This window comes from Coffea eugenioides, chromosome 2 (genome assembly GCF_003713205.1).
Source record: "Coffea eugenioides isolate CCC68of chromosome 2, Ceug_1.0, whole genome shotgun sequence".
In the NCBI taxonomy this organism is placed as follows: Eukaryota; Viridiplantae; Streptophyta; class Magnoliopsida; order Gentianales; family Rubiaceae; genus Coffea; species Coffea eugenioides.
Window position 1 is genome coordinate 8,075,628 of NC_040036.1, and position 11,663 is coordinate 8,087,290.

Sequence of the window (11,663 nt, forward strand, 5' to 3'; positions counted from 1 at the left end):
TTTATAATTATCAGTGGTAATTATACAATACAATGTAAACAGTGATATGACAAAAGTGGATCTTAAAATAACTAATACAGACACTAAAATAGCAACCCTTATATGACAACCAAATACAACTGCACTGACATAAATGGAGTTATGCAATAATTGTGTGAGATTACTACTTCATTGACACAAAGCGGAAAGAGGGGTACTTACTGATGATTTTTTTTTTTTTTTTGTATTTTCTCCTCTATCCTGAAATAATATGAATCTCTCCCAAAAAAATGGGAAAAAAAACTCACATGTACAGGCTCAATAAAATCTCTAATGATGACCAATAGCCTCTTCTTTGTTTTGGTTGTTGTATTATGTTTGTTCTTTTCTCTCTCTCTCTCTCTATATATATATATATTGTTTGTTTATGGAGAAACTTTGAACCTTACAAATAAGAAGTAGTAGAAAAAAAAAGAAAGAGAGGAGAGATTAAAAAATCGAACGGAGAGGTAGTACTGGCTCGTGTAGGATATTGTTAAAGGCCCAGTCCCATGGTCATACGGCATTGGGCCACTGAAACCGTTGATGAAAGCATATTTCAAGTAATTCTAGTTTCAGGCTTCGACTATACACAGCCTAAAACAAAAAAGCCTACGACGGACTGGGCAGCCGAATATTGGCTAGTCGCTTCAGACTGGGAGGTGCAAATCACGTGTTTCATTCCCTCCATTACCTGTCCCTTTCTGTTCCATTCCCACTACGTTTCTCGTGTCTTCCTCCAAAGTTTCAATGTAGCACCACTAAACTTCGACCCAACTCCGGCCGTCTTTCAAATCATCCACATCCAAAAGTCCAAAACCCTCTCCCCACCGACCTACTTTTTTTCCGCTCCCATACCCAACTCATCACATTTCCAGTACTCTTTTAAAGCCTTTTCATACCATCACCGGTCCAAGAAAACCTACGGATTTTATTTTATTTTTGTACAATTATCCTTTAATTGCGGTTGCTATGATTTAATACTCTCGATCAAAGGCCGAACTTGTTCTTGTTGCACGTAAGAGCTTGTTCTCGTTCCAGGTAAGCTTAGTTCCCTTGTTCTCGGCTCATTGTTCTAATTCTCTTCCCTAGGATATTAGAACAGAAAGTTCTTTTTTTTTGTGCATAATTTTTTCCCTTCTTAAGTTTGGTTTGATGACGACAGTTGTTTTTATGTATAGAATATATTTGTGTGGTTTTGTTTCCTTTTAATTTAAACTTCTTTAAGATATCTTTTGATTAATAATCTTATGTTATCTCCTACCTTATATGCTCTTTTTCCTGTTAAACGCAATTGCTAATAGCTATACAATTTGCTATTACGATTGTTTGGAAATTGATGTGCTAATTGGCATGTTGTTTGTTGGTTGAAGGGTAGCTAAAGGACCTGCTTAAATCACATCATGGGAGACTCTTTACGGGCATCTAATTCGGATAGAATTCTTGAAGCGAGGAGGGCTATATGTAGTAAAAAGCAATCAATAACTCACTCAGCTTTTGCAGCCTCAAAAGTGTTGTCACAGAAGGCTTTGAAATGCATAACTTCGGTGAAACAGCAGATACAGGGCAGTGGGGTTGCTGGTGATATAATGGTGTTTTTAGTAACTACTGCTGCATTAGAGGTTGTGAGAAGGTTTTCAAAAGCCAAGTGTCCCTTTGTTTGGCGTGCTCTTCAGGCATTGCAGATCCTGTGTTATCCGCCATTTAAGTGGCTACAAAGGTGGCAACCTTTTAAGGGATTGGGTAAACATTCAAAGGTTGGTTTGCTGCAGTTGCTGTTACTTGATTTTTTTGATAATGAATTGCCTGGATGGTTGGACCCTATTTACACATGGTAGTTTATGATCCTTGGTATAGGCTTGGTGTTTTGTACATTTTCACCAGCTTCAACTGCATTCACTTCTGTTCTAAACATATTTATTTATTTGTTATGGGCATCATTTACTACACGCTTGAATACAAAGAAAGAAGGGATAAAAGAAAGCATTTAACTAGTTTGACTTGACAAGTTTCTTTACTGATTTCTTTTAATAAGAAGCTACATGTCTCATCCATATAGGCTCATGTCATATTCCTTTTGTCCTTGCCCGTAGCATACTGGAGAAAATTAAAGAAACAAATATCAATTTTTAACTACCAGCAATGGCAGATCAGTCGTCAATCTGAAATTGTTATACATGAACAAAGACTTGATTCAATGCAGTCTATAGAATTTCCTGTGGCTTTTTTTTTCCTGTCTTTTTTCCTACATTTATGTTATTTACTTTGTGTTTCAATTTTTATCTAGAATTTCTTTTGATAGTAATGCTGTGTTTTTTCTGCTAGAAATTGTCCAGGCCAATGTTAGTTCTCTCAATTTCAACACTTTTCTCTGATCAACCTGGATATTCAACAGAATCCTTAAATGACAGTAATGAAATTCAAGATGCATCTTCCCAAATGCCAAGGCCAGACACTAGGTAACTTTAGATGCACTTTTTGGCATGATTGAAGTCTAACTTAATTGTGAACTTTGCTGATGTTTATGACAAAAATTTTGATATGTTGAAAGGCATTAATAGTACTCCCTTCTTTGTTGTTAATGCCATTTTTTTTCAATTTTGTTATGTCCCTGAAGAATTGTCGCTTATCCAATATGGCAATCTTTGTTTTCTCTAATTTCCCGTTCCTACCCTGCATTTTCCTTTGGAGTTGGCCGGGCCTCTATGTTTGCTATTAACATGTGTAGAAGATTCAAACTTGCCACAGCTGCGCGTGAAATATATGCTAATGTTTGTTTCACAAATTATCAACCGTGTTCTGATGGAGAAACATTACATCAGTCATTGGATGTGAACAAGTAATGATGATAGGCAATTGTTGATATATGTCTGCCAATGAAAGTGGCTACAAGAGGAAAGCTAGAGTCATTTAGTCCTGTTAAACTCAGAAAAAGGGAATGAATTTTCCTTTCTTTTTATTCATCAATCATAACGGTATATATACAAGTATAGACATATCTAGTTCCTATTATTTAGCCTACAGATCAGCCTACAATCTGTAACTTATCTAATCCCTACAAATCAGCTATCTAATCCCTACAAATCAGCCTACATCTGTAACTATCTAATCCCCACAAATCAGCTATCTAATCCCTACAAATCAGCCTACAATCTGTAACACTCCCCCTCAAGTTGGAGCATAGATATCAATCATGCCCAACTTGTTACATAGATAATCAGTACGGACCCTGTTAAGAGATTTTGTGAATATATCACCTAATTGTTCCCCAGTCTTCACATAACCTGTAGTGATCAAACCCTGTTGGATCTTTTCACGAATGAAGTGACAATCAATCTCAATATGTTTCGTTCGTTCATGAAAGACTGGATTAGAAGCAATGTGAAGTGCAGCTTGATTATCACATCGTAGCTTTGCAGGTACCGAGACCTTAATTCCTACTTCACTCAGGAGCTGATATACCCATATGATTTCACACACAGACTTTGCCATAGCTCTGTATTCAGCTTCTGCACTTGATCGTGAGACTACATTCTGTTTCTTACTCTTCCATGAAACCAAATTTCCCCCAACAAAAACACAATATCCTGAAGTAGATCTCCTATCTTCCTTACACCCTGCCCAATCAGAATCTGAGAAACATTCGATCCTAGTATGACCATAATTGCCATATAGGATACCACGTCCAGGAGCACCTTTTAAATAGTGTAAAACTTGTTCTGCTGCTTTCCAATGGTCAATAGTTGGTGATGACATGTACTGGCTCAGCACACTCACTGAATAAGCAATATCAGGACGTGTCACAGTAAGATAATTCAACTTTCCAATAAGTCTTCTATACCTCTCAGGATCTGCAAACAACTCACCTTCTTTGGTTAACTGTAAATTAGGAACCATTGGGGTACTACATGGTTTAGCACCCAATTTTCCCGACTCCATCAGTAAATCAAGCACATACTTCCTCTGAGATAGGAAGATTCCTTTCTTACTCCTGCTAACTTCAACTCCCAAGAAATACTTTAACATCCCCAAGTCTTGGGTATGGAACTGAGTAGTAAGAAAGGACTTCAGAGACGAAATTCCTCTAGGGTCACTACCTGTGATGACAATATCATCCACATATACAACTAACAGAATAATACCCCCATGAGATTGTTTATAGAAAACAGAATGATCGGACTTGCTCTTTTGCATCCCAAACTTTTCAAGAGCTTGGCTAAATTTTCCAAACCAAGCCCGAGGACTCTGTTTCAGACCATATAGAGATTTGTTCAGACGACAGACTTTCCCATACTCCCCTGGAGCAACAAAACCTGGTGGTTGCTCCATATAGACCTCCTCCTGAAGATCACCATGAAGAAAGGCATTCTTGATGTCTAATTGATGCAGAGGCCAGTCATAAGCTGCTGCAAGGGAGATAAATAACCTGATAGAAGCAAGTTTAGCTACAGGAGAAAAAGTATCATGATAGTCCACGCCATAAGTCTGAGCATATCCTTTAGCAACAAGTCTAGCTTTCAATCGAGAAATGGAACCATCAGGATTCATTTTGACCGTAAACACCCATTTACATCCAATAGCTCGTTTACCTGCAGGTAGGGTAACTAAAGTCCACGTACCATTGACATCTAGAGCATTCATTTCCTCAATCATAGCATTCCGCCATCCGGAATGAGCTAATGCCTCTTGAACAGTTTTGGGTACAGAAATAGTGTCTAGGGATGTAAGAAAAGCACGAGAAGAGGAAGACAAATGATTGTAGGAAACAACTGAAGAGATTGGATAAGTACATGCACGTTTACCTTTTCTTTGAGCAATAGGGAGATCAAGATCATCATTGGTAGTCGGATCTGATGACGAAGATACTGGTTCATCAGGACATGATGTTGGAGACTCCAGGACCAAGTCAGAACTGGGCAGATGTGGGCGACGCGAGTAGGTGTATTTGATGGGAGGCTTAACTGGTGTAGAGGGAGGCGAATCCAAATTTGGTATGACACTATAGATTAACAAATCATCATCCTCCCCCGGACTCACAGAACCTGAAGATGAGGAGAAAGGTGTTTGTTCCAAAAAAGTGACATCGGCAGACACAAGATACTTACCAAGACTAGGACAATAACAACGATACCCTTTTTGTACACGGGAATAACCCAGGAATATACACTTTAAGGACTTAGGATCAAGTTTTGTAACTTGAGGACGAACATCCCGAACAAAACAAGTACACCCGAATATCTTTGGTTCTATAGGAAACAATTGTCTATTCGGGAATAGAGTGTGTAAAGGAGTATTACCAGATAAAACAGAGGAAGGCATACGATTGATTAGAAAACAAGCAGTAGATACAGCATCAGCCCAGAAGCATTTAGAAACCTTCATTTGAAATAACAAGGCTCGAGAAGTTTCAAGAAGATGTCTATTCTTTCTCTCAGCAACCCCATTTTGAGAAGGGGTGTCAACGCAAGAAGTTTGATGGAGAATACCCTGCTCAAGCATGTATTTCTGAAAATTTCCTGAAACATATTCTTTTGCATTATCACTTCTTAAAATTTGTACTGGTTTACCAAATTGGGTTCGTATTTCAGCACAAAAGGAAGAAAAGTGAAAGAATAATTCTGAGCGATTTTTCATCAAATAAAGCCATGTCATTCTAGAATAATCATCAACAAAGGTAACAAAATATCTGAAACCAGTTTTAGAAGTCACCGGACAAGGACCCCAAACATCGGAATGGACTAACTCAAAGGGAGCAGTAGCTCGTTTATTGATTCTAGGACTAGAACTAAGACGATGGTGTTTAGCAAACTGACACGACTCACAATCTAATGAAGTAATGTTCGAAAGCTGAGGACAAAGTTGCTTTAACATAGAAAGCGAAGGATGACCCAATCGACAGTGTTCTTCAAGAGGAGAGACTGTTCCAGCACAGGCTATAGACCCTGGTTTCTGTGTATCAAGAATGTAGAGACCGTCAGACTCATGTCCCTTACCAATAATCTTCTTCGTCATGAGATCCTGAAATACACAAGAACCAGGAAAAAATGAGACACAACAATTAAGGGCACGAGTAAGTTTGCTGACAGAAATCAGATTAAACGATAGTCGTGGTAGACTCAGAACAGATGACAAATGGAGAGATGATGTAGGTTTAGTGGTTCCAGACCCAATAACACTGGATGTTGAACCATCGGCTAAAGTAACAGGAGTGATAGATTTATGTGGCTGAAAGTTAGAAAGTAAATTGGGATTACCTGTCATGTGATCTGTAGCACCAGAATCAATGACCCATTTTGGAGAAGAGGAAACAAGGCATGTATTGGGTTTACCTGTCTCAACAAGTGCAGTAACACGACCGGATGGCTGTTTCACTGTTTCGTGAAACTGAGTCAATCTGGCATACTCATCTGCAGAGATTGTAACAGACTTTTCAGAGGTCTCAGAACTAGATGCAACATGTGCAAATTGAGCTTTCTTATACTGTAGCTTTCGACAGTCCCGCTTGATATGTCCTGGTTTATGACAGTAGTGACATACAATTTCTCCTTGCTCCTTTCCACGATTTTCAGTAATTTTATCAGAGTTGTTGGACCCCGACCCCATGCTCTTACTGTTGCCACTACTCTTGTAGTGTTGTCTTCCTGAATCAAATGTGGTAGTACGGCTAATAAGAACACTGTTAGGCTGAGTGGATAGAACAGGTAACGTATTCTCTGTACGAAGAATCCTTCGAAAAGCATCTTCTAGACAGGAAATTTCTGATCCGGAAAGAATTTGAGATTTGGCAGTCTCAAATTCAGACGGAAGACCGGCGAGAAAACTCATAACAGCCATCTTCTCTCGCTGATTCCGTTGTTCCTCCACATTGATACTGAAGGGAAGCAGCATATTGAGCTCTTCATATGTTTTCTTGAAGTCCATAAAATAACTGGTGAGAGACTTATCTCCTTTATCTGCCCTGTAAAAATCCTTGCAAACATCATAGATACGAGAGAAGTTTCCTTTTCCCGAATATAAGAACTGCAAATAGTTCATTAACTGTTTCACTGTCTTACAATGGGTAACCAGGCCCACCACCTCACTATCAATAGAATTACGAATTTGTATATACAAGCGAGCATCTTCTCTCACCCAAGACAGTCTAGAGTCATCCGTAGGTGGATCATCGGTCAGATGACCATCCATAGAAATACTGAGTAGATATAATTCAATAGTATGGTTCCAATCAAGAAAATTAATTCCATTTAATTTGTGTTCCGTGATTTTTGAAACCAACGGAACTATATCAGAAACTCCAGTCTTTTTGTCAGACATAATTGCTAAGAAAATTCAACAAGATAACAGATTACCCACAAGAGAACCTGTCGTAGCCAGGTCCCACACCTAGATCGATGTTGACCCAAAAACGTACCTCCCTGAGTTGGCGGTGTCTTTAGAGGAACCTTTAACGCCTGCACCTTGAATATGGCAGCAGCCTCCCTCACGCCCAACAGCCCAGAAAATTTTTTTTTTTTTTTCTTAAAAAAACTTATGAACAGAACTGCTCTACACAGAACTGCTCTGATACCATGTTAAACTCAGAAAAAGGGAATGAATTTTCCTTTCTTTTTATTCATCAATCATAACGGTATATATACAAGTATAGACATATCTAGTTCCTATTATTTAGCCTACAGATCAGCCTACAATCTGTAACTTATCTAATCCCTACAAATCAGCTATCTAATCCCTACAAATCAGCCTACATCTGTAACTATCTAATCCCCACAAATCAGCTATCTAATCCCTACAAATCAGCCTACAATCTGTAACAAGTCCCAATCTTTTTCCTGTGCATAAAAACACATACTCCTGAAAACAATTGAAAGATTGGAAAGTGAATTGGCCAAATTGTAATGGTCGAAATGAGTTATTCAGTTGTTCATCTTGTGCTTTTACCAAGTTTTTGGTCTTCTGAATCCTGTTTGAATGATCGTTTAATCCAATTTATTGAAGACATCTGACTGTAATGCAACTAAATTTAGACAGTATGGATCTGGACTTCCTTTAAGGTAGAGTATGAACATATTATTGTGTCGAACGCTGTGGGGTTACTAGTTGTTGGATTGCTCAGGTAGGTCCACCTTTGGCTCCAGAGTATCAGTAGGCTTATCTTCCCTATATGGCATGATGCAACATGGGATGAGACATCTTTGGGATGCCATTATATTAGTGAACTTGTCGTATATTGTGATTCTCTTATGTTTGCTACAGAATGACTTATCTTCCTCTAACTAACAGCCTTTCCAGTTTATTGGCTAATTATAAAGTTTGTGACTAGTTCCTCAGCAGAGTGGTTGCTAGAACTCCGCAGGGAGCTGAGAAAGCATGGCATGGAAGTACCTGAAAGGTATGGTTACATTATGTTTGGCTATTCTCCTTAATAAAGTACAAGGATATTATTTTATGCTTTACTAACTAGTGTTTATATGCCTTAGGGCTCTGAATGATTTTGATTTAATCACATATCTCATGATTTTGATTTTATGCCTTAGTGTGCATAATGTTCTGGCTTGATTCTGTTAAGTAAGGTTATGCAATTGATTATTCATTTACCTCAGTTTTCATGCATAATTCATTGGAAAATGTGTCTGAACAGGCTTGGGGATGATGAACTCCATAGATATTATGCTGCTGTAAATGGTGATTTTTCAAAGTTGGTTTCATCAGTCAAGAAGACAATTGATTGGAGGCAGAGTTATAAGCTCTTTCCACCCCACGAACTTGAGGCTTTTTCTCATTTGGTCTTTTGGCATGGACACGATTCGGAGCGGCGACCCTGCCTCATCATTCGCCTTGGACTTGCTTGCTCCAATCTGCAATCTGATGACAGGCCACTTTTCATTAAAGCAGTTGGTATGTGTTTCATGTTTGCTGAATGCTGATGAAATTTGTTCAAAGTTGAGAATGATCTTTGGTCATTGAATTGTTAATTTTATCATAGCTTCATATTGCCTCAAAATTCTTCAGATGCAGTTCTTCTTTTCATAAATTAACATTTTTTGAGATAATTTTATTTCTGTATACATGTTATTGTAGTTATAAATGTTAAATGTACAGAGTTTCCATTTATATTTTGGAAGCAAATGTATTGCTGGTTTTAGAAAATGTTGGCCATTATGTGTCTGTTTGCATTTAGCCAGTTCATATAATATGGGTTTCCTGGATGCTGTTTCTGAAATGTTTTCATTGTCTCAGTATTTAATGTTGGTGGGTGTATCATTTTTGTATTTTTGTTAACAACAATTAGATGTTCTACCAAACGTTCAGTTTCCCAGATAGAGCATGGTGTTTTGAACTTGGTTACTGTGGATCAACCTCAGATTATGGTTTTGATGGACTGTGAGGGGCTTTCTCCATTTGGATTTCCTATACACATGATGAGATCATGTGCTACACTTCTGCAAGATCATTACCCTAACCGGCTTGGCAGTTTGATAATAATAAGGCTTCCCCAACTTGCTCGAGTAATCACACAGGCACTATTCCAAGTAAGTGGCTATAAGCTTGAAGAAATGAAATCTCCTCTCATGTTTGGTGGCCATTGTATAATTATTTTGAATGTCGAGCTCTTAGAAGGACCTGATTCATATGAACTATCCTGAAAAACACTCAGATTTGAAGATTTGGAATTTTTACATTAAGAAGAACCTCTTTCAGTTTTGAACCTATTGGATTGTACTTTTTAACTTTCTTGCATATGATCATTTAGTGTATGGAAGTAACCAAAGGAGATTACCTTCAACGTCAAACATACTTCTTTGGGTACTTGAAGAAGTTGTCGCTGTTGTTTCTAACATCATGACCATTTGTAAGAGGTTTATATCTCCATTGAATGTAGCTTGTCTGTAGTTTCTTTTTGTTCATTTCTCATAAATAAAGAGTAATTTAGGCCAATATGTTATGCCTTACTTTACATGGTCTATATTTCTCTTCCGCTTTCAATGACTGTCCTCCTGAATTTGAGTGGTCAATTGCCTTTTAAAAACGATGACTTGTAATGCATAGATAAGCAGAAAGCCAGTTAGGCCATTTGCTCATGTCTTATGCTTTGTTTATCTATGCATCATGTTGTCTATGCTGCATTGCACTGGGTTATATTTCTTTTTGCTAATGTAAATAAAGTGTTCCTGATGTGGAATATGCTCTGTGCAGGTTCTGAAACCAGCCACACAGCGCAAAGTAAGAACTGTAGGAGGGAACTATCAGGAGATTCTCTGCCAATGCCTTCGGCCAGTTCCCTCTTTTCTTGGTGGTAATTGCTCATGCTCAAGATGTTCAGACCCGCGCAGAGTGCAGGATAGAGATGAAGACAGTGCTTTGATGCCGCCAGAAGCAGAACTTGTAGCTAATAATTCTCTACATATGCATCTTCCCGCTTCCACCGATACCACTGAGGACAGGAAGCAGTTGAAAAGGACTGTCATCATGGTTCTGCTGATGTTGTTGATGCTTATTCTTGTAATTCTCGAAAAACTTTATCCGGAAAAGCTTTCACTTTTGTACCAGCAAATGACCAAATAAATAAGTTTTTGATGTAATTTACGATTTGTGCTAGTTTGTGCGGATTCAGTATGATGCATTCTTGGAGCTCCGATATCTTTTTTGCACGGTGAGGATTCATGATTCTTTGGTTTTAGTTCCACTTCTGCTCGAGTAGATGTTTGAAATTGAGAACGTACTGGAAAGTAAAAATGGCAAATTTTCATTGTTCTAGCAAAATTGCTGAGTTCTTGTTGCTCAATTGTCACGAAAGATTGGAGTACACGGTAAGTTCGCGTCTTGCATGCAACGTCTGCAGGATTTGCTGGGTTTTTTATTTTGGGCTTGTCTTCGCAGCTTTTGGGTTCCTCGACCCGTCAGTTTCATCGTCAATGGTTCAGCATCTCTAGAAATTGTACTTTTTTCGAACTCTATTTTGCCTGATCGAGTCTGAGAGGCTGTGGTCTGAATATCCTAGTATTGTCCGTGTCCCTGATTACAGGGTTGAGGTTGGATCACATTACTCGTCTGTTACGTGCTTCAGGCTAGTACTGTTCGCTTTTGCAATCTTTGTTCACACTGTTCAAGCACAATTATCTGTTGCTGAGTGGGGAGATTACCGTAAAGATAAACGATGCAGCAGCACGTATTGTAATTTCTTAGAAAAAAGTGTGCCACATAGAATGGGGACAATACTACTGGTAAATAGACCTATTACGGGACACTTTAATTTCCTTTTAAATGATTTTAGTTATCAATGGTCCAGCGGTAGCAACTCCCACAGGTGATCGATAGGTCCCGAGTTCGAGCCTCTGCTCTGCTGGATTCCTCCGCGCACTTAACGTGCTTGGGTCGGGTTGGGGCGCCGGGTCCGAACCGCAGGGGATTAGTTGGACCCCATAAGGGGATTAGTCGGGTCTCGTAAGAATTGATCCGGACACCCCTGTGTCCACACACAAAAAAAAAAAAAAAAAAAAAACGACTCGAATGCTTGATTGTGAGCAATTCACTTGTACGAAATACTAACGAGGAGATAGTAACTGAATTGAACAACCGGTGGGACTGCAACTGCAAGGCCGAACCCATCATTATGGTCTGGTTACCGTCAATCAAGCCTTCCTTTT

The 11,663-nt window shown here is 38.7% G+C and overlaps 1 protein-coding gene across 2 annotated transcripts; it reads left to right on the forward strand.

Annotated features, from left to right (window-relative positions):
- The first annotated feature begins 744 nt into the window (after positions 1-744).
- Positions 745-10,654, forward strand: LOC113763561. 2 transcript variants are annotated; one of them, XM_027307396.1, is made up of 7 exons: positions 745-1,059; positions 1,392-1,775; positions 2,344-2,477; positions 8,339-8,407; positions 8,657-8,913; positions 9,328-9,548; positions 10,213-10,654. In XM_027307396.1, the coding sequence occupies exons 2-7, from the start codon at positions 1,422-1,424 to the stop codon at positions 10,579-10,581; spliced, it is 1,404 nt and encodes a 467-aa protein (XP_027163197.1). In that variant the 5' UTR covers positions 745-1,059; positions 1,392-1,421; the 3' UTR covers positions 10,582-10,654. The 2 variants fall into 2 exon arrangements, with proteins under 2 accessions (XP_027163197.1, XP_027163198.1); XM_027307397.1 differs by having other exon boundaries at positions 1,397-1,775.
- Positions 10,655-11,663: the final 1,009 nt, after the last annotated feature.